General features: G+C 42.7%; 1 protein-coding gene across 1 annotated transcript; it reads right to left on the reverse strand.

Moving 5' to 3' along the window:
- Nucleotides 1–4,383: 4,383 nt before the first annotated feature.
- On the reverse strand, nucleotides 4,384–27,377 carry CHRNA9 (cholinergic receptor nicotinic alpha 9 subunit). The gene is made up of 6 exons (XM_060091537.1): nucleotides 27,317–27,377; nucleotides 19,360–19,479; nucleotides 18,927–19,072; nucleotides 17,512–17,666; nucleotides 8,430–8,962; nucleotides 4,384–4,925 (listed from the first exon to the last, which is right to left on the reverse strand). Exons 1-6 carry the CDS (start codon nucleotides 27,375–27,377, stop codon nucleotides 4,384–4,386), a joined length of 1,557 nt encoding a protein of 518 aa, XP_059947520.1.

Raw genomic sequence — 27,377 nt, forward strand, 5'->3', positions numbered from 1 at the left:
GGTCTTAGGGTTTTCTACCACCTGTTGTGTTTCTCTACATCCTGCTCACACCTTTGTAAATAGTCCTTTATTAAACCTTCCTCAAATTATCCAAACTCGAGCACACCATTTGTGTTCTGCTGGAACCCTGAATGATGAGGGGGGAACCTTGGCTGGGAAGAGTAGAAAGATAGAAATATGCAAAGACAAGGGAGGTTTTGTCACAGGATTTATTTTTTAAGGGTTAGAGAGCTTTGGATATACTGACAAGCTCATGGAGTTTTAACGGCCAGGGCCTATTTCAAAGGTGTGATCTGAGAGGAAGGAAGAAATGGGCAGAGAGCTCTTTGCCAGCCTCTGGAGTTGATGACAGTACCAGTGGCCTCACCAGTGTTGCTGAGACATTCTGGAACCTGTGTTTCCAGTTTGACCAAGATAGTCCATTTGACAGGTTTGCCCATGGCTGTGCTGGCAAGTGTTGGTCTGAGCAATGAGCTGATAGAAAAGTAGACACAAAGGCTAAATAAAGAAGGAAAATGAACAAAGATCGGGACCTCAGCAAACCCAGGCACCCCTCATTGCACCAAGGCAGTCAGACAACGAACAAAGTTGTTGGTGTTTTTTTAAATTTTGCCAGGCTCTGCGTGACCCAGCCTTGCTTACCTTGCCAGTCTCCTCTTTCGTGTCTTTTGCAGGTCGCTGATTCCATCTCTGCCCGGAGGGCCTCCTTTCTCTTTCTCAAATAATAATAAGCTCTGTTCTGCCCTTGAGCTTGAATTCTGACCTTTCCACTGCCTGCAGCCTCTCACTCTCACCAAGTCTCATCCTGGCTAACTCCTTCTCATGCTCAGAGCTCATCTTCAAGGCCACTTCCTCAGCAGGCCAACCACCCCAATTCAAACCCATCCCCTTGTTTCCTCCCCGTCAGGCAGCCCTGGACTCCTCTTTCAAAGCAGTCGCCACATCTTAAAATTTATGGAGGTGGAGAATTTTATTCAGAAAGTCAACTAGATTTTATTACAAGCCTTTTTTTCTGTTTGTGTGGGGTTTTTTTAAATTAATGAATTTATTTTTTGGCTGTTGGGTCTTCGTTGCTGCTCTCGGGCTTTCTCTAGTTGCGGCGAGCGGGGGCTACTCTTTGTCGCAGTGCGTGGGCTTCTCACTGCGGTGGCTTCTCCTGTTGCGGAGCACAGGCTCTAGGCGTGTTGTCTTCAGTAGTTGTGGCGCGTGGGCTTCAGTAGTTGTGGCACGTGGGCTCAGTAGCTGTGGCTCGCAGGCTCTAAAGCGCAGGCTCAGTAGTTGTGGTGCACGGGCTTAGTTGCTCCGTGGCATGTGGGATCTTCCCGGACCAGGGCTCGAACCTGTGTCCCCCGCATTAGCGGGCGGATTCTTAACCACTGAACCACCAGGGAAGTCCCAGTTTGTGTTTGTTTTTACATCTAAGTCTTGAATTCATCTGGAATTTATTTTTGTATATTGTATAGGTTGAGGCCTCTTTCACAGTCTAAACTTCTTAGCACTTTGCTGGACCCTCTTAAGCACTTCCTTTCACTCACTCATTCTTTCAATAAGCATTTAATGGCTAATAACCTCGTACTACACCCTTTATTGAACACAGAAAATAAAAGAATATCCTTATCGCAAAGGATAAAAAGAGAATAATGACAGAGCTTCTGGGCCTTAGGACTAGAGAGGGCCTCAGTATGTTTGGGGAAGCAGACTTGTGAATGGAAAAATGACAGCATAACAAGGTAACTGCTTTAGTGATGCAGGATGATTATAAACTAATGGAATTCTGGCAAAGAATGCATTTCTGTTCATTTGAGTCTTGCACTGTTTGTAACATATGTCTTACCCACTGAAATCATTTAATAAATACTTTAACAATTAACCTGAGTGTACATTTTTTAAACTTTCACTTTTCTCCAAAGTTCCAAATACGTGTTCAGCTACTTCCTAGATTTCTCCACCAGGATGTCCCATAAGCATTTCCAACTCAGATGTCCTAAATTCTTTCCTCCAAAACCTGGTCCTCCTTTACTCTTTGCCTCAGTTGTCTGAGATGGAAAGCTCAGAATCATTCTCAATGCCACCCTCTACCTAACCCTACATTCATTTGGTCACCAAGTCCTGTCTAGTCTAGGTCATAAATACTACGTGATCCATTTTCTTATTCCCACCGTCTTGGGTCAAGCCTTCATTATCAATTCCCTGAATTGGTAAAAACAAAAAAAATTCCAATAGATCTGTCTGCCTCTTCTCTTTTTTCTCTACAATCTTCTAACTGCCACCACAGTGTTATTTCTGAAACAAATCTGAATCTATCACTCCCTTGCTTGAAACCCTTTGTGTTACCAAATATTTTTAGGATAAAATTCCAAATTTTTGACATGGCTCAATAGGACTGCCTCTCTCTGGCTATAGACAAATCTATCTCAGACAAATAATATAAAATATGGAAAAAGTTATATATGTAAAATCGCTCATTGGATACTATATTAGTTTTCTATTGCTACTGTAACAAACTACTGCAAACTTAGAATTTAGTGCCTTAAAACAACACAAAGGAAAGATGGGAAGATCCCTGGAGTTTGTAACTCTGGATTTATTTTTGTGTAGATGAATAACCTCTATCTGCTTAAGTCATGGTCCATTGGGTTTTCTATTATTTGCTGCCAAATGCAACTGTAATTTATAAAAGTACTTCTATAATTAAAATAAAGAAAAAGTCATCTGATTCTAAGTTACATTTCCCCAATTCCTTCTAATCCCTTTAAATACTCACTTCTTTCTCTGTCTAGCAAACACCTACTCATCCTTCAAAGCCCAGCTCAAATGTTACACCTGTACAAAGTCTTTCCCAAGCTTTCCCTCAAACAGATTAATCATCATCATTCCTGTGGCATTTTGTCCATGCTTCTATGATAGCACTTTTACGCTATATTCTTCTATTTTCTTGACTGTCTCCTCTACTGAACTACAAGTACCATATGAGAAACCAGAGGGTTGAAACCATGTTTTATATTTGTTTCCTTCAAGGCTGACTTAGCACTCAGTATATAGTAGGTACACAATAAATATTTTATGAATAAGTAGACAAAAGAGTAGAAAACAATGTCTATATGTTTAAACCAAATATCATCCTCTCTTTTCTAGGTTAATGCTTGTCCTCTCTCCACTTCCGTTCATTTGTTTATTTGTTTTAAATGGTAAAAGAATAGTTGAGGAGTTGGAAGTTAGGGAATGGGTAGTAGTACTCAGATCATTTTAATCAAGATGGGAGTAAGGGAATTTGAAGACATTTGACTGAAAGTAGGAAAAAAGTGGAGAAGTCCAGGAAGAAATTTAGGGCAGAAATTCAGAATTAAGAATGAGAATCCCTCAGTCACAACTATCCTAAATCATGATCTGTCATGGCCAAAAGTAGTGTGGTTTTAGCAGACCTGGCCTGAACTCACAGTGCTAAGGGTTTATTTCCCAGCTCTATACGCCGCTTAGTTGGATGTGGAGGTAGGTCACTTACACCCACCTTCCTCTGACACAGCTTCTTCCTCTGAGAAGGATGACTAGAAATACCTGCCCACCTAGCTCACAGAATTGTAGTGAAGATCAAAAAGGGTCAGACTTATGCATAAGATTTGCTATGACACCCATTGCAGATGTGAATCATGCAGCTTTATTATATGTAGGAGAAAATAAGTTTGGTGAATAATTGAATGAATGAATAAATAAGCCCAATTTGCTGATGATCTTATTTAAATCCAAGACTAAATGTAGGCATGACTTCATCTTTAAGGTTTATATAAAATATAACCAACATATGTGACATCATCATTACAAAGAAAACTCTCTTCCCCATTAAGTCACTGATCCTTAGACCTTCTTTATATGGGACAAAATTTTTTATTCCATCATTTGAGATATGGCTTGAAATGCACTAGGCCTGAGAAAGGTAACAGTGAGACTTAAATTACACTAAGGAATATATCACTATTTTCCTTTTTTAAAAAGCATGTTCTAATAGGGACTAAGGGGAAAATGAGTTTCTTTTGTTTTGCTTTGAATTTTAAATGGAATGTAGTGTGCTTTTTTATCTGTACTGCTAAAGGAGAGAATAATTGTGTGATCTAGAAGCCAGACACCTACCACTCTGGTAGGTTATAAAAGGGGTCCTTCTCTATTTCCTCCATTTTCCTGCCCTTGAAATTTTGGACCTCCTGCTTGATTTAACCTGACAGATAGCTATAATATTGATCTGAAGTTGAAAACAAAAAGTAAAGACAACATAAATCCTAATTTATATATATTTGTGTATATATAGATATAGGTATTTCTAATTTGGAAGAACATTAGAGTAGATCACAGAGGAATTTTATTGATTTATCCCCACATACCAAATGCCCACTAATCTGCTCTTGCTATGATCAAAATAGTCATCACAAACACCATAATAAAAAAAATCCACATGAAGAATCGGTCTATGACTTTTGCAACCTTTTTCCATTCGCTGCCCTTGGAATTGGTGGCCTTATGGTCTTTGAGGCATTTGGCAATGTATTCAATATTCCTCGTCAGCACTTTGTACCGTGCACAGTAACTGTCAACATCCTGCGGGTTTTCACCCTGGTACCTCAAGTCATTCTTTAAGAGTTTGTTCATTTCCTTCTTTCTGGGAAGGTCTTTATTTCTGGTTGTCTTCAGATTAGCCTCTGGAAGGTTGCCATAAACCTTCGTGAGGTGGTCCTGCTCCCTGTCTTGGCGGGGGCTAAGGCAGCTCTCACCCACATCGTAGACAAACAAGATCCTAGACATGTATTTCAGGATGACTACCCTGGCCCAGTGTGGCACTGGCCGGGCCTCAGCCCCGCAGAAGTGGATATTCATCACCATAATGGTCAAGGCAGTGGAGGCTGTGATCAAGGCCATTGTGGCTATGTAGTATTTGCCTGGAAAATAACAACAACCAAGTTAGCTTAAAACTGTCCTTGTGTTTGGCTCAAAAAGAAACAAACACCTTTTCTAAGGAAGCTGTATACACTAATGGTTACTATTATAGACTTTTGAATAAAACTGGGTTCAAATCCCAGCTCTGTCACTCACTAGACTTGTGACCTAGAGCAAGTTATATAATTCTGGTAAGCCTCAGCTTCCTTCTTAATAAAATGACTATAATATTAGTATCCAACTCATAGGACTATGACAAGGCTTAACTGAGAAGATACAGGAAAAGTTTTCAGCACTGTCCCTTGCCCTGAGTTAAAAGGTTTGTAAATTTTTGCTGAGGTCATGTTGTGAAAAACTTCCACTTTCAACAAACAAATAAGTAAACAATGAATGATCTTGGTCAGTTCTCAGAATTGTCTTTGGACCTTGTTAATATGAAAGCTCATTACCATTGGGGAAGAAAGGGGGCACTGTGTCACTATCAGTCTTTAACATATTTGCATAAAGCAAATATTAATGAAAAAGGAAAATTAAGGAAGTAAACAATAAAGATGAGGGTACAAATTTCTGAAATGCAGAACAAAGAACCTAGAAGATGAACAAAACCAAAAGCAAGTTTTTTGAAAAGTGTAATAGAATTGATAAACCTTTGATGAGGCCACTCATGGAATAGAGGTGGGAGAAAGAAAGAAAGAAAAAGGGATGCAAAAGAAAAAAATAAGAGAATAGAAATTTAGAAAACAATAAAATAATATTACAAATAGCTGTATGATAATACATTTGAAAACCTAGATGAAATTTCTACGAATATATAAGATGTCAAATTTAGTGTAAGAAGAAAGAACACTTAAATAGAAATAGGAATTAACCAAATACCTCTATCCACCCACCTTCCAAAAAGCTCTAGAGCCAAAAGGTTTTACAGGTGAGTTTCACCGTATTTTTTTTTTTTTTTTTTTTTTGTGGTACGCGGGCCTCTCATCGTTGTGGCCTCTCCTGCTGCAGAGCACAGGCTCCGGACGCACAGGCCCAGCGGCCATGGCTCACGGGCCCAGCCGCTGCACGGCACGTGGGACCTTCCCGGACCGGGGCACGACCCCGTGTCCCCTGCATCGGCAGGCGGACTCCCAACCACTGCGCCACCAGGGAAGCCCAGTTTCACCATATTTTTAAGGAACAGATAACTCATATCTTATGCAAGTTGTTCCAAAAATAGAAAAGAGGGAAAACTGCCTAGAAAATCTCATTTTATGAAGTAAATTCAGGCTTGGTTCCAAAAGTAGCAAGAAAGGAAATATTAAGGCCATTTCATTTATAGACACATTTGAGAAAGTCCTATAAAAATCATTGACTAACTAAATCCTACGGTGTCTTTAATTGATAATTCATCATGATAAAGAAGAGTTTAGTTCAACATCAGAAAACTGTAATATAATTCACTTACTTAATGGGGGAAAAGAAAAAACTCACATGATCATCTTAACAGATGAAGACAATGCATTTGATAATGAATATCATCTGTTTATTATTTGTTAAAAGCTTTGAGTAAACTAAAAAATAAATGGAATCTTTCTTAACATTGTCAAGGCTGTGGGCCAAAAGCCTGGATCAAATGCTACACTTGATGCAGGAAACTTCAACACACTTCTATGAGATTGTAACTCTATTTCATGGGTGCTACAAATAACAAATTGTGACTATTAATAAAGTTCTCAAGATCTGTGTGCACCCTTCCGAAAAAGATAAATTTCATATTATCACAGAAACAGAAAAAGTAATGCTTGTAAAATTCTTGAGACATGTTCTGAGACATCTTTCTTCAGAAATTGATCCAGCTTGCTTTTGAATCTTACTGCTAAAGAAGAGACAGGGATCTGTCAGTTGATCTTGCCTCAAACAGGGTTATTATTAGATGTTGTCACTGTCAATCATTTCTGCCTCAGGAGAGGTGATAAAAGTTCCAATAAATGTCTTCCTCTTTATTAGTGGTGGTGAGAAAGGAGAGAACCTTCTGTGTCTATTTCTCAAAAAGGTGTACATGAGTGTATGTGTGTGGGGGCGGGGGGAGGTGTTGCTGGGAGAGACATAACAAGGAAGAGATCTCCAGAGAAACCAATGTAGTAACGTCTAAATACTGGATACAGGAGAGGGTAAAAGGGTAGTACAATACCCCTTTTATATTGCTTTCTAAGTCTCCTGGTGTTCTGAAATTTCTCCTCATTGATTACATTAAAGAACTAAAAATTAGGTCTAGCTTCTGATTCTCATAAGCATCTATTACAACAGCAAGTCATTGAGATAGACGTATTGATCTGGGTGTTAACCTTGGTGGCAGGAAGTAGGTATTAAAGGTGTTAGGATCTCAGAACAAGGGAGGTAAAGGAAAGGGGAAGCAGGGATGGCAGCCACAGTCTACACTCCTTCCCTTAGAGGGACATTTCATTATTGCAAATTTTTTTTTTTTTTTTTTTTTTTTTTTTTCTGGACGCGCAGGCTCAGCGGCCGTGGCTCACGGGCCCAGCCGCTCTGCAGCATGTGGGATCTTCCCGGACCGGGGCACGAACCCGTGTCCCCTGCATCGGCAGGCGGACTCTCAACCACTGCGCCACCAGGGAAGCCCATTATTGCAAATTTTTGAAAATGTGTTCTACTTGAGAATCACCTCAGAGTCCCAAATCTTGCCCAAGATTGCTTAAAAAGAAAAACAACCTCTTTGGGTGTAGGAACCTGCATTTTAAACAAGCTCTCCCACACCTACTATACCCAGTAAAGGCTGAGAATTATTCTATCAAGGGTAGATGGCAGGCTTAAAAATCCAGCTCATCATTTCCATCACGTTTATCACTCTTCCCAAGAAGAAATCCCTTGTGACGTGATAATAATAGTCACTTTTCTCTCAGTCCTCACCATATGCCAGGCTCTGTGTTAAGCAGTGGCACAATGAGGTAGCAATTACACATATTTTGCAGATGATGAAGTAGAGACTCAAAAATTAAGTAACTCTCTTAAGGCTGATCAAAGAATGAGTGGTGAAGTCAGAGTTCAAATGCAGATTTCTTTGACTTCAAAATCAGGGTCTTAATCTATAAGCCAGTGGTTTTTAGACTTGAACAAAAAGCTCATCGAAATCACCTCGAAAGCTTTTAAAAGCAGTTTGCCAGGCTTTACCGCCAGAGTTTCTAATTAAGTAGATCTAGGGTGGGCCCTGAGAATTTGCATTTCTAAAATGATGCTAATGCTGTGGGTCCAGAGACCATACTGTGAGAACCACTGCTCTAAACCATTTTGCTCTCATTCCTCTTTTGGGTAAACCTGGAGACAGCAAGACCAGCTTTGTTTCCAACAGCCACATCTCTTTTCAGAGATGCCAACTGAAGACACCAAATGAAGTATGTGACAGACTGTGTTGAGTCTGAAGTTGACCTCATTGTTAGGAGTTTAAAGATAACAGATACAACCCCAGTTAACCACAGTGATGACTCAAAGTGTAAGACACTTGAACTCACCTATCAGAGGGACATTTTCTGAGGCTGGCATGATCTCTGCCACCATGAGCTGAAATACAGTCATGGCCAACAGTATGGTCACTCCCAGGGAGACCTTTTCCCCAGAGGCTGCTGGGAGATAAAAACTCAAGGGAGCCAGAAAAGATATGAGGACACATGGGATGAGGAGGTTGACAATATAGAAGGAGGACCGCCTCTTCAGAAGGAGAGTGAATGTCACATCCGGGTAAGGCTCAGAGCAGCAGCCATAGGAGATCACATTCTTCACAGCAGGCATGCCATGCACCTCCCACTCCACATCTTCGATGAAGTCGGAGAGGTCCCCGCTGTCCAGGGCGTTGAATATGTCCACCTGATTGCCATTGTAGGTCCAGGAACCAAAGGTCAGGTTGCACTGCTGATTATCAAAGGGGAAGTAGGTAACATCCACCACACAGGAGCTTTTGGTGATGGCTGGTGCATCCCAGGTGATCAGCCCATCATACCGCAGGACCACGTTGGTGTTCACAGGCTCAGAAGATTCATCATCAGCCCTGGAGGTCAGAGGAGGAAAATGAGAGCTGCTCGCCAGGACAACTCAACAAACTCCTTACCCTCGATAGCTCACTGCCCTGTGCCCATCATTTCAGTGTCTTGGCAATGGATCACCATTTCTGTCACCCTTGCTTGAAAGTCTGGAATCAACTCTAATTTGCCCTTCTTCTCCATTTCCTGTGAATAATTTGGGCCGAGTTCTCTTGGATTCTTTCTTTAAAGCATCTCTGCTTTATGTCCCTTCCTCTCCATTCCCAGTGCCACTCTCTTGGTCCAGGTATAATGATTCAAACAGCCAGACAAAGAGTAAACGAGGCTAAAATCTAACAGGGGGCTCTGCTTACCTGATTTTGTTAACTGTGGGCACAAGAATATTAAAGTAACTTTTTGTTGCTGTTGAAAGAGTTGTACATGTTTACTGTAGAACATTTGAAAAACACAGAGAAAAAATTATTCACCCATAATCTAAGAGATAATAATTTATTCTAGATATAACTTCTTTTTGCTTTATCAACATTTATGCCTTACATCTTGGGGGTACAGAATTTCTGTTTCACTTTGGGGAATGACTCTTTCTCCATGACCATTGTAAGGCAGATGAAACAATGATCAAGGTTCCTCAGCCACCCTTGGCCAGGGGCTGGCTGTGTGACCCGAGCTAGGTCCAAGTGATTCACTCTCCCTGCAGTTTAGATCTTAAGCAGAGTGACCCAAAGACCAAAAAGAGTCACACTGGTGATGGCTCCCTATAAAAGTCAATTAATTATTTTTATTTTTTTAAAAAAGCTCAATATTCCCCACTGTCTTGAACTGTAGAGTAGTCCTGGTTTGCCCTTTCCAAGGCCTGGTCATTGATTTTTTTCCTTTAATGCAGTGAGCTGTACGATATCCTTCCAACAAATTCCTTTTGTCACAAGGTAGACAAAGTCAGTTTCTAATGCTTACAGCCTTAACTGATATGTTTCTGTTAATATTTTAATGCACATTTTTCCAAGTGTTCCTTACGATTTTTTCCCTACAAAATATATTATGGCTAAATGTAATGTGGTTTGCTGAATTAGATTCTGGAACAGAAAAAGTACATTAGTGGAAAAACTGGTGAAGTCCAAATAGTCTGTAGTTTAGTTAATAGTATTGTATTAGTCTTGACAAATGTACTATGGTTACATAAGATGTAACATTAAAGGAAACTGGGTGAAGAATAGACAAGAACTCTGTACCATCTTTGCAACTTTTCTGTAAAATTATCTCAAAATAAAAAAGTTGGGCCTCCCTGGTGGCGCAAGTGGTTGAGAGTCCGCCTGCCGATGCAGGGGATACGGGTTCGTGCCCCGGTCTGGGAGGATCCCATATGCCGCGGAGCGGCTGGGCCCGTGAGCCATGGCCGCTGAGCCTGCGCGTCCGGAGCCTGCGCGTCCGGAGCCTGTGCTCCGCGACGGGGGAGGCCACAACAGTGAGAGGCCCGCATACCGCAAAAAAAATAAAAAATAAAAAATAAAAAAAATAAAAAAATAAAAAAGTTAATTTACAAAAAAAACATTGAGACAATTTAAAAACATATATGATCATCTGTTCATATTCTTTTGCAACTTTATTTTTGTGACTAAATGGTATTCAATTACATTCCATTATAGAGATGTGCCATAGTTATTTAACCAATTCACCTATTTTCAACATTATGGTTGTTTCCAGTTTTTACATTTACAAGCAATGCCGCAGTGAACATCTCTGTAGTCAAATTGTTGCGTTTATCCACTGACTCTTTCCTTAGGTTAAATTGCTAGATGAGGGTGTGTTAGATCAAAGAACTGGCATGTTTTAAAAGTTTTTTCCTACTTATTAAAATTTAGGTACCACAATGTTAACTGTAATGGTCTGATTGGGTCCACTCTAATCAGAGCATTACAGCTGAATTGTGGCGCTCGATTTTTAATGGAGGTCTAGAGAGGGGATCTTTAACGTGGTCTTGTGAAGAGAACAAAATGAATATTTTGAAAATGCCTGAACCTACCCTCTGTAACAATTAGAAGTATATATAGTTAGCTATACGAGAAGTGAGTGAGAACTGGAGGATGGGAACTCACCCATCCTACCTTCCTTGGTGTAAGAGATCTTGGGGTCAGAGAGAATCTATCTGGAGCTAGAATAATTGTATTAGTCATGGTCCCTGCAGAAAGTGGATGGCCCACTCAAATTAGATAATTTGAGGAGTGTTTAATGCAGGGACTATTTACAAAGGTATGGATAAGATGTAGGGCAACCACTCCAGGGCTAGTAACAGCAGAGCTATTACCATTCCTGGGCCTGAAGAGGTGAAGGGAAGGTGCAATTACCAAGACCTGGAAGGAAAGACTTGCTTAAGAGGGTCACCATGATAGGAGTTATACCTTTCTGTCAAGGGACACAGCAAGCCAAAGATAATAGCTCTATAGGAAGAGAGCTAGGGAATACATGCCCTAACCTCACTCCCTTTTCTCCCTCCAATTGCTCACTGGTGCTTCTCATTGGCCCAACCCAACCAGAAGCCAGAGGACAAAGGAGCCCACTGTCTGAAAACCTCACCCCAGCTACTCAGGAGGAGTTTAAAGACATTACTATTTAATTACTTCATGACCAATGTCTTGTTTTATCTCCCTGGTTTCTCTGATCACATCTTTTTACAGCTCAGCACTTGCACTGGTTTCCTATGGCCGACCAAATACTTCCAAATATCCTAAGTTCAGTGTCCTAGGTGTTCCATGATCTACTCCCATCCCACTCTGTAGCCTCCCACTGGTCTCTGATGTCTCCCACTGGTCTCCTTCACTCACACACCACCAATCAAGGCTGAAACCCTAACAGATCCTGTGAATGTCTCTCCTTTACTCAAACTCTTTCTTCTATCTATAATACCCACCCCACTTTCTGCAAGTATAAATCTAATACATCCTTCAAGGCAGCTCAGATGCCTACCCCTCTGAGAAGCCTCGCCTGCCCCTACAGTCTGATGAAATCCCTTCACCTTTGAAGGGCTCTGGCACTTTATTTCTGTGTTATGAGGGGCTTACATTTTACATACATTTCTTATTGGACTGTTCATTGAGGTCAGAGACTGAGTCTTAAAATCCTAACCCCTCAATACATGACTGAATGCCTTGCATGGAAGAAGGATTTAACAAAGGAAGGTAAGTGGGTAGGTAAGTGGGTTAATCGAATCAATATGGCTCATTCTCCTTTAGAAAGTAGCAACAACATCACAGAAATATCACAGAGAGATTCGGGTTAAAATCTTGGTCTGTTTTTGTAACCTTGAGCAAGTAACATTTCTATCACCCACCTGTAAAAGTAGAGGTTATAATACCTTAAGGTTTTTTTTAAATGTTATATTAAGTAAATAATTAATCTATTAATTTCTTATTGCTGCTGTAAAAACTTACCACAAACCAAGTGTCTTAAAATAATACAAATTTAGCATCTCTACAGTTTTAGAAGTCAAAAATCCAAAAATCAAGGTTTAGGCAGGGCTGCATTCTTTCCAGAGGCTCTAAAGGAGAGTCCATTTCCTTGCCTTTTCCAGCTTCTAGAGGCTGCCTGCATTCTTTGGTTTAGGGCTCCTTCCTTCCATCACTCTGATCTCTGCTTCCTTTGTGGCATCTGACTCTCCCACCTCTCTCTTATAAGGACTTGTAAGATTGTTTCCATTGGCCCCAGCAGGGTAATCTCCTCTCAAATCCTTAATTTAATTACACCTGCAAAGTCCCTTTTGCCATGTAAGGTGACATATTCACAGACTTCAGGGATTGGGATGGGGACACTCTGGGGGCAATTATTTTGTCTACCACACTATGTAGAGCCCCAATTCACTGCCTGACACATAGTAAGTGTCCAATACATATGAGTTTCTTCTCTTTCCCTTCGCTCTAACTGGGTTCTTTTTTCCCAACTAGAAAATGAAAAAAATTACAGGGACAAAATTTCAAAATGGAGGTCAAGAGGGCAGCGTTCAGTAATATGACCCTAAGAGATTATTTAAATTGTTTTCCTCTTACCTTCCCTTTCCTCCAACACTTAGTGCCCTTCAGGCAGTCCCATTCTCCCCTGATCAAAGACTGAGCTGACTTCAGCTTCGCACTTGAGCAGAAAGACCTTTCCCAGCAGGGGCTGTAAGAAGCCAGATCCCCAGAACTGGAGAAGTGTGGGCTGGTGAAGGAGAGAACAGTGAGAATCAGCCAGTTTTTCTGGTACCAGACAGTGCCTGGAACCTCGACATAGGCTTGTCTCTTTACTCAGTCCCACAATCCACCCTTTTTCCCATCTCCAATGTCTCCATCTTTCGTGTGTCCCCCTTATCTTCCCTTCCATGTCAAAAAGAAGTCCCTCTCAGGCTTCCCTGGTGGCGCAGTGGTTAAGAATCCGCCTGCCAGTGTAGGCAACACGGGTTCGAGCCCTGGTCCAGGAAGATCCCACATGCCACAGAGCAACTAAGCCCATGTGCCACAACTACTGAGCCTGCTCTCTAGAGCCCGCACGCCACAGCTACTGAAGCCCGTGCGCCTAAAGCCCGTGCTCTGCAACAAGAGAAGCCACGGCAATGAAAAGCCCATGCACCACAATGAAGACCCAATGCAGCCAACGATAAATAAATAAATAAATAAATAAATAAATAAATAAATAAAAAAGAAGTCCCTCTCTTTCTTTTCAAGGCTAACTTCTCTTCTTGTACTGTGACTCTTTCCTTCCAAGTCTCTTTCAGTATTTCACCTCTCTTGGTCTCTCTTATTCTCTCTGGCTCCTCTAATCCCCTCCCAACTCTGTTCCTAAGTCTCCCTACCAACTTCCCTTCCTCCCAGGCCCCTCCCACCTCTCTCCTCTCTGCACACCGCTCTCAAGTGTAATTGATGCATGCTGCTTTCACTTCCCTATCTTGCTTGTATTCTTGCAATTTGGCTTCTTCCCAGCTTTCAAAGTGTGCTCTTTCAAAGGTCACTCATGACTTGCAAATGGGCAAATCTAAAGACTCTTCTAAGAGTCTGTCAACCCTTCCCAAGCACTTCACGCTGTGAGTTGTTCCTAGACATCCTTTCTTCCCTTGGTTTCTATGAGGCAATTCTCTCAGTTCTCCTTCTACTCCTTTAACCATTTCTTCTGAATGTTCTCTGGAAATTTCTTCAGTGAAGAAATTCTCCAACTTTATCCTCAGCCATTTTCTTTCCCTCCTTGAGCAGTTCTATAAGGGCTTAAGGGGCTTTTGATAGCTCTAGCCGTGACCTTCTTTCCAGGCTTAAAACTTGCCTTTGCAATCTCTTTGTTGGTTGTCTCCTCTGTTGCTTTGGTCTCCCAAACTGAACAGGTCTCACACCAAACTCATCATCTTTTTCTCCAAACCTGTTCCTCTTCTGCCTCCTTTATTTCCAATGTCATCTTTTTTTTTTCTTTTTAAGGAGTTTTATTGATGTATGATTGGCATACAATAAATTGCATACATTTAAAGTATACAATTTGATAAAATTTGACATATGTATATCCAATCTCATCTTACAGTTTTTCCATTCTTTCAATTCTCTAAGCTACTTAAGCAGAACTTAAAGCTAAATTGTAGACAAATCTTTCTGAGTACAACAGGGTACCCAATTTCTCACTAGGTCTAAAATCCAAGTATTAAACCGGTCCATTAAAATCCAACCATTAAAACTCTCTCATAATAAACACACTTCTGAAATTTCTGTAATCCACTCTTTACCTAACCTAAAAATGTCAGGAATCCTTGCACCCTCTTATACTAACCATTATATTGGCCATATACCTATACTAAACAATCCCACCAGAACTTTGAGCCCCAATTTATTTATTCCTTTACTGACTTGGTAACAGCCAATATCTGCTTGAGTCATTATATTGTTAAAGAGCTCACTACCTCTTGGGAAAATTCATTATTCAAATTATTAGTTTTTTTAAAAAATTGCATTAAAATGCAATTAAAAAACCCTTTACCTTCTACTCATTGTTTTGGGTTTTGTCCTCTGGAGGAATTTTCTCTTTTTTCTCTACCTTATTTTTCCTATGATTGCCTATGACAGCCATCAAGTCTTCCTAAGGACCTCTCTCTTCCAAACTAAGCATCAATAAATTTGACTGCTCCTCATATGAAATAGCTTCCAGGCCCAGGACCATCCTGATCAATCCTCAGCAAGTCTAACCCATGGATTCAGGCACCAATGGTGAATCTAGATGTTAAGCATCTTCCTGCCCAAACTATCTTTATCACACATGACTGGATCACCTGCTTTATACCCCTCTTTATTCTCCCTACCACCACTCAGGAAGCCCATTTTGTGGTCTACAAGTTTCTGTACCAGTTTCTGAGAAGTAGTTTTATTATGTCAGGGAGCAGAAGATTCTGCAGGTCCAGGGATTCAGCCAGAAGGACCAGGGTCAGGGTCCTTCCTGGGGACCCCAAAGGACTGGGGTCCCTCCTTTGCCTGGTCCTCTAACTCTCTTCTATTCTCATTTCAGTTGTTTAAAGGAATGCAAATGACATCCAACCATAAGTCCATTTAGGGTTTCCTCTGAATAGTAAAACTCTGATGTTACTGAGAAGGAGAACACACAGGAAAATAGAGGATCCAAAACAGAACTGTCCATGAAGGAGGGGAAAGAAGACTAAAGAGTCAATCCAGAGGAAAAGAAAAGAGTTGATGAATCAGTGTGGTGAAAAGGGTCTGCGTGTGAAAGAAAAGGGGACCAGAACTCACACTTCTCAAAGCCAGTGATCTGGGGGAGAAAGGACAGAGAACGGACACACAATTTACCAAAGCCACAGCAGGTTTGTGTGAGCTCATGAGTGCATAACTGGCTTCTCTGATAAAGGGGGACTGGGGTAGGCTTAACTTAGGTCATGCCAGCTCGGAAAGAAGTGTTTCAGTAAGAGCTGGGCACTGCTTCAGTCAATCAAAGCAGGAGGAAAAGGAGAACCAGCCGTCTGTTTTTCTCCAGGGAGAATTTTGAACTTATAGAATGCTGTAAGTGTTCTATGTAAAGTGTATCCTCTGATTACTCTCCTTCACCCTGTGTGTGGGACAAGGTAATGGACATACTGGCTCATTCTCTTGCCTGCTATGTATGTGTATGTGTGTGTGTGTGTGTGTTGAGGGGGGTGTGAACCAGAGTACTAAAGCACCAGCACTTGGATGTGATCTTGCTTGGGAAGGGGTATGGAAGAGTTGCCATTCCAGAGTGGGGAATGGACAGCAGCATCAGGGCTATGATTCATGAGGTCATGACCCTTGGACAAGCTCTCTGAGTAAGGACTGAGACTAAAATTCAGGCTGCAACCTACCAGTTGCTTCTTGAAGGGAAACTCACGTCCAGTAGAGGGCTGAGCTCTCTGGAGAGTCCCCCTGAGCTGCTCCTCATTCACATGGCTCTGCTCAAAGAGGAGCCTTTCCCAACCCTGAGAAACTTGAGTTCCAGAATAAAAAGAGAGAGGAGCCCCTTTGACAACAGGTGGAGCACCTGAACCTGAACTGAGACCGCTATCTGGTTCCTTCTCAAAGTGTGATCCGTGCAACAGCAGCACTACCATCTGGAGCTTATAGAAATGCAGAATGTCAAACTCTACCCCAGACCTACTGAATCAGAATCTGTATTTTAGCAAGCTCCTCAGATGATTCGTGCACACTTTACAATTTGAGAAACTTAAACCTTACCTACCCACTCACCAAGGCCCCTTGCTCTTGGACCAGGAAAAGGCCAACTGGTGATTTTATGATATAGTTCATCTTCCACTCCATACAAGGTCCAAATTCCATAGGCCAGCTTCTAGCAGGCCCATTCTGATTTAATCTTAATCGTATCATGTATTTTTGATACATGATCTTAGACAAGGGAGCACCACTGTTAAGGGTTGAATTGCATCTGTGAACACTTCGTATGTTGAAATCCTAGCCCCTGGCACTTCAGAATGTGACCTAATTTGGAACAAGGTCATTGCAGATGTAATTAGTCTAGAAGAGGTCATACTGGTGTGGTGTAAACACCTAATTCAACAAGACTGGTGTCCTTATACAAGGGAAAATATGGACACAGACAACACACAGGGAGAACACCATGTGAAGAAGAAGGCAGAGATTGTGTGATGCTTCTACAAGTCAAGAAACTGAAGATTGCCAGCAACCACCTGAGAAGCTAGGGAAGAGACAGGGAACAGAGTCTTCCTCACAGACCTCAGAAGGAACCAACCTTACCAGTACCTTTATCTTGCACTTCTAGCCTCCAGAACTGTGAGACAATGTTTCTGTCATTTAAGCCACCCAGTATGTGGTACTTTGTTACAGTAGCCCTAGAAAACTAACACGGCTTCTAATACAGTTTCTCATCTGAAAAGGGGGCTGTAACTCTAAGATTTTATGACCTATTGTTTTATTATCTGAGGTTTTATGACCTTCACTTCAGGGACTAAGAGCATGAATAAACTTAACTTCATGCATGTTTGAAACATTCATTTTCCATTATGTTTACATTCTGTTACATCAATAAATTCATTCTTGAGAAACTACTGACTTGCACTTACTTGTTATACAGGACAATATCCGGCCTCCACACCAGGTCGCTGGGGATCCTGATGGAGTCCAGTCCATCATACTGGTCTCGATCCCACGTGAGATATGCATCATGCCAGATTTGGCGGATCCACAAATAGGAAGTCAGAATTTGATTTCTTTCATCCTGCACAATTAACCCAGATATAACTTTATCCCATCAACACCTCAACTGAATGCACTTGTCTCTAGAACACTCATCTTTAAAACAGGAATTCCAAGAACACTAGTCTATTTCCAATAAGTAAGTGAGAATTTTTCCAGTCTATCCCCTTGATTGACTGCCAGGGAAATGTTTTTTTCTGTGATTTAGTGTTCGGAATGTAAAGTGGACAAATATTTAAATCAGATCTCTGCATGGATCAACTGCCCAAATTTCTCTGAAAATAGATCAACCGATGATTCTTTTGAATTAAAAAGTCAGCAAACATCGATAATGTACCAAAGAAAAGTCTTTGAAGTTTCATAACTTCATGTAATTAAACACATATAAGCATTATATAAGGTAAGTCATCTTAAAACACCAGCTTTTGGGCTTCCCTGGTGGCGCAGTGGTTAAGAATCCGCCTGCCGGACAGGGGACACAGGTCCGAGTCCTGGTCCGGGAAGATCCCACATGCCGTGGAGCAACTAAGCCCGTGCGCCACAACTACTGAGCCTGCGCTCTAGAGCCCAAGAGCCACAACTACTGAAGCCCGCGCGCCTAGAGCCCGTGCTCCACAAGAAGAGAAGCCACCTCAACGAGAAGCCTGCGCACCGCAACGAAGAGTAGCCCCCGCTCGCGGCAACTAGAGAAAACCCATGCTCAGCAACGAAGACCCAATGCAGCCAAAAATAAATAAATAAATTAATTTTTTAAAAAACCCACCTTTTAAAAACTGGGGATAAAATTTATATTATGTGAAACTCACCACTTTAACCATTTTAAAGTGTACAGTTCAGTGACTTTCAGTTTTTTCACAGTGTTGTGGAACCATCACCATTCTCTACTTCCAGAATATTTTGTCACCCCAAAAGAGAAAGCCTATGACCGTCAAGCAGTCTATCACTATTCCCCCACTATTCCCACAGCCCCTGGCAATCACTACTCTGCTTTCTGTCTCTATGTTTTTGCTGATTTTGCACATTTCATAGAGATGGAACATGTAATGTGTAACCAACTTTCTTTAGATTATCTAAGACTGTTAGTGTTAATGGCCAGGATTAGGTAATTTAGTGAAATTAATTTTGTAGAAAGCTTTCTTCCCCTGGAGTTCCCTTCTCCCATCAGCTTGCATACAGAGCTCTCTGTTCTCACTTTCTCTCAAATTCCCAGTTCAGACACCCCCTTTGGAAAGCACTGTTAGTTTCATTCTAAACATTTCAGAGTTACCACTATGTTACTCACCATATCCTTAATCTGAGAAAGTGTAATCTGGAGCGTGACATTCAGGACTTTATCTGTATCCTCTACTGGACGAAGAGCATTGGAATAATCTTCAAAAATGTCATTAAACAACTTCTGAGCATATTTTCCATCTGCTGTTTCTCCAGCTGCTCAAAAGAAGGACCTGATCAACCTTCAGTGTCATGTATATTTCAAAGCAAAGAACAGCAGTCCAAGGACTAGAGTTGGGGATAATCTAGCATCAGCTAGGGACAAGCTCTAGGTCGATGGGAGTTATTTTTCTGGCACACCCTACAGGATTATGTATGAGTCAGTAAAAAGACGAAGTACTTCCTTGCAGTTAGAACATTTGTTCTTTTTCCTGGTCCACCTTAAAACCCAAAGAAGTGGCCCCAGATGAGCAACAATGGTTACACGCCCACCAGCCTCTTACCTCTCAGTCTGGAGGCAGCAAAGTAAATCCAGCAAAAGGAGATGCAGAAGTGGGGCCAGTTCATCTTTTTCCTAAGCCTCTGTAAATTCCCAGCCAGGCAGTGCGGTCTTCCAGTTCTCTCTGTGAATGGGAAGGGTCTGGTCACAAAGCACCCACTCTGCCACTGTCTCTGCACAGCAAAGAGCTCAGGCTTGCAGTGCACGGAGGGCCCTAGGTCCTGAGATCCCTCCCCATTGGTAATCTGAGACTGGCAGCTCCAGTAGCTGAGAAGTCAGGAGCCCCAGGTGGGTTAGGTCAGGCAGTGCTGTTCTGGGGGAGCCACACTGGTTGAGCATCCCTAGCTACCTTCAGCAGGAATATCCAGACCAAACTTTCAGGGGAAGAGAGGTAGGAGTCCGACACTCCCTGAGATTCCACCTAAGCAGACCGGACACTTTCTATACCTGCAGCAAGAAGACCCAGCCGGGGACTAAGCAAAGCTGAACTGACCCAGCCATGGGACAGCCATCTGGAAAGGCCCTATGCACTTTGAGTGGCTTTTGAAGAGGGAAAGAGAAGCAGTTCCACGATCTCCAGAATAGACTGGCATTTGGGTTTCTTCTCTGCCTCTGCTTCTCACCACTCATTCAGTTGTCCCACTGAGCACAGATCTTGTATAGGAAGGGGTGTGTGTGTGTGTGTGTGTGTGTGTATGCAGGTGGATGGGTGGCAGAAGAGCATTCACTTGCTTCAGAAGCAGCAGCACTATGATTTGGATTAGGAGTGGAAGACCTAGGTTTGACTGCCAGCCCAAATCCTCCCTCAAATACAGAGCTTTCCTGAACTAGAAACTGGGAAAATAATATTCCCTGTCTCCCAGAGCTACTGGGATACTGTATAGAGAAGCACTTTGTAAATTGTAAAGCACTATGTAAATGTTAGTAATTTTCACCTCTGATCAGCTTTGCAGGTACAGAATTTCTATATTTACCAAGTCATCCAGTGTTTACTAGCTCTTTAAAAAAAAAAATTGGTTCAAAGGCTAACCAAATCAGCACGAAAATGATTCATAACTGATGAAGATATAACTAAGGATGCTTTGCATTTGAATGCTGCTTCTTATAATTTCAGTCATTTCTCATATGTGATCTAATTTTGCTCACACAAAAGAATGTCAGTTTCCAGTTGCCACAGCCTGTCCCTTCTCTTGCCTGGGGAAACTGCCTTGGGAAACCAAATTAAGATCATTCAGTTGCCTGGAATCAGAGCAAGGAAATTGGATAGCTGTACTTCATCAAGTTACAGCCGTCTGATGAGTCACCCTGTCCCTCTTCAGGAATATATCCTCCGAATGGAACAGACACTCAAGCCGTCAGCTAAGTGCGTTTCCTAATTGCCTATGCCCTTGTGTTGACTGTGAAGATGTTATTTTTCTGACGCCCTGAGTCTGACTCACTCATCACATGACACAGTTCCCGGTGCCCACGCACAGGCCTCCCTCCTCCAAAAAACCCATCGGCTCTGGAATCTCAGAGGCTGAAGGTCCTTTTGAAATTGAGTTGAATGCCTCATTTTCTCCTGAGGAAACTGATGTCTGGAGATTCGAATGGCTTCCTTCCAGCAGCACTTGGCCGGAGACAGACTCCAGGCCACCCACACCAGCCTGATGTGCTCCCCACGTTAACGCAGCCTATCCTCCCTCTCATGGTGAGAGACGCTCTGTCTTATGTGTCTTTGATGCCTCACATCACTGAGAACAACAGCCCCTGGCAATAAGTGCTCAGTGAACACGTGGTGTTAGCTACTGCAGCTGCTGCTTGAAACCTGCCTCGAAAATAATCATCTCTGGTAGTCTGATTGCTTTTGATTAACTCAGTTCATTCAGTTGGTCACTTGAAATTTAAAAAAAAAATGGTAACACTTGGTGCTCACCTGTCAATGTTAACACAAACCAAATTAAACCAATACTTTTGGGGGGGAGATTCTGCCTTTTAGGGCAAAGATGTTAATGACTAGAAAGCAAACTCCTCTCAAATTCATTCTAAAAACAACCACTAGGTGTTTTCCCTGGGACCTGTGCACTTTTACCCAATCACTGTTTCCCTTAGCTCCAAAACACAACAAAAAACAAAAACAAAAACAGAGAGAGAGAGAGAGAGAGACCTTTAACATAGTGGTCCTGTAGCTTGTAGGAAACTAATGGAAGAAGTAATCCATTGAGTTCACCACTTAGAGTTCAATAAGGCTAAAAACCAGGCAGATATGCTTTAGACTGATTTTCTAAAATACGCGTTCAGACAATGAAAATAATCTGAATAAACCTCAGCCATCTAGAAATTTGGAACCTCCAGAGTACACCCTATTTCCTGAGAGCCCATTAACAGGAATGGTCATATCTGTTGGCATATTAATTCAGGTTCACAGAGCCCTAAACTATTTAAGTTGGGAAGTTCATGATATTCATGCCAGCAGCTACCTTTCCCCAGCTCATGGGTAGAAATTCTGAGCAGCATTTTACCACAGTTTGTGTGATATCACCATCTGAGGGAGTATATTCTGGCCGGAAAAAAGGGACCCACAATTCAGAAAATTTCTAGAGAGCACAATAACCCTTTCAATGTCTGCACCTTCTGAGAAGCAGCCTTCCTTGCCACAATAAAGGATTCCAGCCATTTCAGAGTCGCTGGGAGCCAAATCCTCCTCTATGGACCAATCTTGAGGGACTTGTCTATTCTCAAAATATAATATTAGGCTATTAGAGACATTCCGTAAGATCTTAATATGTTTTAACACAATTTTTGTTGTATAAGAAATACATGTCTAGGGCTTCCCTGGTGGCGCAGTGGTTGAGAGTCTGCCTGTCGATGCAGGAGACACGGGTTCGTGTCCCGGTCCGGGAAGATCCCACATGCCGCGGAGCGGCTGGGCCCATGAGCCATGGCTGCTGAGCCTGCGCGTCTGGAGCCTGTGCTCCGCAACGGGAGAGGCCACAACAGTGAGAGGCCCGCGTACCGCAAAAAAAAAAAAAACATGTCTAGTGTAACAAGATTAGAAAGTACAGAAAAGCACAATGAAGGAAAAGAAAGGTCACCCAGAAGAATCCAACCAGGCAGAGACAGACAGTGTTCATGCGGCAGCCGCCTTTTTCAACAGTCACGGACATGTGTTGTCATGTTCTGTGAGATCCGGAGGGACCCAGGTCAGTAGCAGAGCTCTGCCTCACTCCATGAAGGTCATGAGTACAAAGAAGCGCAGAGGGGGCTTCTAAATACTCCTTTCCTGTTCTCGTGGTGTTGCGTTGTAGTTCACGCAGGATCTACCTCGAATGGTCTCCCATCCTTTCCTACCTTCTCCCTTCCTCAGGGTCCCAGCTCAACCCTTTTTGGCTGAAGTTGCTGAGAACCCTTTGCCCATTGAGGTCATGCCTTCTGGGGGCATCCCTGGCTCCATTCCAGGAGAAGGATGGCAGTGCTTCTGCTGTTTGGAATAGAGCTCCTGCCTGACAGACAATCCTAGTGAAATTTTTGCCAAAAGACCCTCTCCCCAGTAGCAGAGGGGGAGGGAGGGGGAAAGACAAAAGAGTGAAAAGCACAAATACCTTCATTCTGTTACATGTATTTTTTTAGCAAAAATCAAACATAATGCTTTGTAAAGGATTTCCCCCCTACAAATTAATATGGCATGGATATTTTCTCCATTTCATTAAATCTAGAATCAGAATACTTTTAACCCTTGAAAAGCTCATGGAGACCATCTAGCTGATCTCCCTTGTTTTACAGATGAAAAGTCTGAGGTCCACCCAGAGAGGGGGTAGACAGGACAGGATGACAACTCTCCTTTGAGAGCCAAGCCAGAGACCCTCAGCCTCCTTAGGAGCCCAAGCTCTTAGCAGAGGAGAGCTGTCCTGGGTGCTCAGAGCTGTGGCACCTGCGAACCAATGCCTTCCAACTCACCGAAACCTCAGGAGGTTCCTCGATGGGCCTCTGAGGCCCTATTTCACACTACTTTCTAATGGACTCATCCTGGGCATGTGTCTCGAAATTTAAAAATCAGAACTTTTTTAAAGGAGTAATCTCCAAATTCTTTTACCATGCACCAAGGTTTGGGATAAGGGTTGGTAGCTAAGATGTCAAATCATGTCAAAAGGGCTACTACCCACTGAGGCTATACTCTCTGAACATTTTCCAGTTTGTTTTGTCTTTGTTTTCATAATCAAGAAAAGCAGTATAAAGTAGAATTAAAGAACATAAACTCTGGAGTCAAACTGCTTGGATTCAAGCCTTCCTGCCACTTCCTAGCTGTGTAACTCTGGACAGGTTACTTAACCTCTCTGTGCCTCTGTTTCTCCATCTATAAAATGGGGACAATTATAACAGTATCTGCCTCTTAGGGTTGTTTTGAGAACTAAATGAGTTAACATACATACGTGAAACCCTTGAAACCAAGCAGTACCTTTCAGGGCCTTCCCAGGGATAGACGCTCCCCCGCTATGTCCCCGCCTCTTGTTTGTAGAAAAGCTATAGCCTCCTAGGCCTTCCATGAGTTCCAAAGAGCAAATTTAATGAGAGAAGTGAGAAAATGAGGAAAAAAAGGAAAGAAATCAAGCAAGAAAAAGTTTAGCCATAAAACAAAGTCAAGGATCTTTAGTTCCTCATCAAGGGCTACAGGTAACATCCTGAGCCATATCTCTGAGTTGTTTTGCAGGTAGTAAAACCCCTACCAGGAGGAAGACATTAACTGCATGCTGACCACCAGCACATAGACCCCAGACTGGCTGGAAACAGAAGGCTGATGATGTTGACTTCTGAAATACCACCCAGTTACCTCACCACCAACCAATCAGAAAAATGTCCATGAGCTGATTAGGCATCCCGCAACCCTCACCCTTCATGTTGCTCTTAAAAACCTTTCCCTGAAAGCCATTGGGGAGTTTAGGTCTTTTGAGCATCAGTTGCCCATTTTCTTGTTTGACACCTTGCAATAAACGTTATACATTTCTTCAGCACAACCTTGTGTCAGAAGATTGGCTCTGCTTTGAGGTGGGTAAGCAGATACAAATTGGGCTTGGTAACACCCTAAGAACAGTGTTTGACCATAAAAAGTGCTAAACAAGTTGATGATTAAAGGGGAAAATGCAACCCCAGCATTAAAACTTGAGCATGTAACCTGTAGCCACAATTTACCTATCTATCTATCCATTTCTCTCTCCTACCCCTGCCCCCTGCCCTTCTCTCTCTCTCTCTCTCTCCACCAACTTCTTGACAAAACTGATTAGAGGATATTATTTTATCTGACAAGCAGTTTGTACTATGAGTGGGAGAACATCAGTCCTGCCATTGTCTTGTTGTCTTCTTTTTCACTGCAATATTAATACTATTGTCAATCCGCTGTGGATTTAATTACTTACATATTTTTGTAGAGGTCTTCTTAAATCTTCTTTTCAGCTTTGTGAGAGTTAGCAGATCTAAATCTATTACAGAGGTTGGCAAACTCCTTAGGTAAAGGGTCAGATAGTAAATATTTTCAGCTTTGCAGTCCAAATGGTCTCTGTAGCAACCACTCTTCTCTGCTGTTGTGTTGTGAAAGCAGCCAAAGGCAATATATGAATGAATAGGCATGGCTGTGTTCCAATAAAACTTTCTTTATAAAAATAGGTGGCTGGCCAGAGTTTGCTGGCCCTTGATATATGTCATCAAACCCTTAAATCCACTTAACCAGTCTCAAGCACTGCAATAGGGGTCAGCATCCCAGATGAAGACAGAGCACAGCCTAAAGGGAAAAGAGAGTCGCGATGCAAAAGCTTGATGTGGGCAGATGTGTGGGGAGGCCAGGGCCGACACTGAGTGCAGCTCAGCTGGTTCCATTAAATCCCACCTGTCTTCCAGTGCAGGATCCCAGGAGCCCCGTACAGATTCCCAGGGAGGGAGCTCTCCCACATAAAAGGAGCCTTTCCACTGACGAACGAGAAACACGTGGGAACTGGAGAGTCCACAGGAGCCCTGTTTGACACCTGGAGCCTAGACAGGTCTCCTCACTTACACATAGTGACCATTAGAGTACCCTGGGCAGGGAATCAGAGTCCCCAGATAGGGGTGACATGTGCAGTGGTGATAGAACCTGTGGCCAACAGCCAGGCTAGGGACTGAGAGCACTGAGCAGCAGGGCAATGTTCCAGAAGTACACGTGAGACCCCCTTGGGTCCCCAGGAGTGAGACGAGAGACCCTGGAGGCAGGGCTCCAGCAACATCCCTAAGTAGAGACCCAGAGCCCTGCTCTGCTTCTAGGATGGTGCCCCCATCCCTCAACTGTACCCAAATACACTTGGCTTGGGGAAATGCAGGTGAAATCATAACAAAAAGGATTCCAGAAGGGAAGGAAAGAGGACCTCCTGGAAAACAGGAAGAGTGGGCTACATATCTCCATGTGGTGCTGGAGCCACACCCCAGGTGACCATTTTAAATCACGTGTCTGACCATGTCACCCCTTTGCTCAGTCCTCTCCACTCCGTAAAAGGAGTCTTTCCATTGAAGAGCCAGAAGCATATGGGAACTGGAGAGTCCACAGCAGCCCTGCTTGATATCTGGAGGCAGGACAGGTCTCCTCACTTCCCCGTAGTGACAAGTAGAGTAAAAGCCCAAATCCTTACCAGCTTTCCATCTCTAACCCTCGCCCCTCACTTACTGCACTCCAGTCAGGCTGGCCTCTGCCATCCCACAAGCACGACGCCACCCCTGCTCAGGGCCTCTGTTCCTTCTGTTCCTTCTGCCTGCGGTGCCCTTGGCCATGTCATCTCGGCTCCCTCTCTCTCTTCCTTCTTGGTTCAGTTCAAATGCCGCCTTATCAGAAGTCCCTTGCCAGACAACCCTACATAAAACAACACTCCACTCCAATCTACCCATCTTCCCTGCTTTACTGTCTCATCCCGCTATGACCAGCTGAAGTATGTACATGTCTGTGTGCACTTGCTTGTTTGTTGTCTGTCTTCCTACTAGAAATTAAGCTCCCTGAGAGCGGGGGCTTGGTCTTGTTCTATGCTGTACTCCTAGACCCAGAGAAGACATTTTTTTGATTGAATAAATGAGTAATATCTAGAATGAGAAAAGAAATCCAAGGAATTAGAAAGTAGGGAAAAGGTCAGCTTTCCGACAAAGGATGGTGGATATATTTCCTATGATTTATAAGCTTACCAGAATCTTTTTAGCACTTGTGTTATTTACAGCCTTACATTGCTAGTCTACTGCTGTATTATATTTTAACCTATGTCAAAGCAAACTCCTTGAGAACATGGAGCATAACTTCTTTATATGTAGCCTGTGCCTCGTACATAATCCTAGATCAGAGGGAACAAACACCAAGATCATTAGCAGCATCAGCCATGGATGCAGGAGGAGGGCAGGGAGGCATCTCCCCCATGCCTCTGCTGACCTAATGCAACAGAAAGAACATAAAGACACAGAAGGAGTCTTGTGGCCCAGGTTCAAATCTTGGGACCACCCCTCACTATTTATGTGAGCTTGAGCAAGTCACAGAATTTCTTTGAGTCTCAGTTTTCTCATTTGTAAAAATGATAATTATAATATTTTCTTAAAAGGCTTATTGTGAGGATTAAAGAGAAAACAGATAAAGTGCCAAACACATACTTGGTGTATAGCAGGGTCTTGATAAATGTCAATATGATTCCCCTGCTGAACCACATGGGGTCCAGCAATCAGCAAAACCTCTACTGGTAAAAAGAGAGCCATTACGTTGCTAGCAGAAGAGCCGTAAGCAGGTGATAAGGGATGTGCAGTTTTCTGGGTCAGGAGAACAGCTGATACTTGATCTAGGGTATCCGATGTGTCCCGGCGAATGATCTGGGGACTGGGGCCGGCTCTGGTGTCTGTGTTTTGTCAGAGGGCGCATGCTCTTCTCCCTGAAATCCCTCAGGGGGGTATATTTGAAAGCCATAACACTTTACACAGTTGTATAAGGTGAGTACCTTCTGGCTTCCTCTTATTTTGGGGGTTCGTCTTCACTGTGTGCTGAGGAGCCCCATCCAT

The sequence above is a fragment of the Mesoplodon densirostris genome, chromosome 1 (genome assembly GCF_025265405.1).
Source record: "Mesoplodon densirostris isolate mMesDen1 chromosome 1, mMesDen1 primary haplotype, whole genome shotgun sequence".
NCBI classification, from domain to species: domain Eukaryota; kingdom Metazoa; phylum Chordata; class Mammalia; order Artiodactyla; family Ziphiidae; genus Mesoplodon; species Mesoplodon densirostris.

Coding starts and splice junctions, on each gene's coding strand:
- CHRNA9 (XM_060091537.1), bottom strand. CDS start 27,377: ATGGATGGGGCTCCTCAGCACACAGTGAAGACGAACCCCCAAAATAAG. Junction 19,480..27,316: donor AAATAAGAGGAAGCCAGAAG/GTACTCACCTTA, acceptor TCCCATTCACAG/AGAGAACTGGAAGACCGCAC. Junction 4,926..8,429: donor AGAAAATGTCCCTCTGATAG/GTGAGTTCAAGT, acceptor GTTATTTTCCAG/GCAAATACTACATAGCCACA.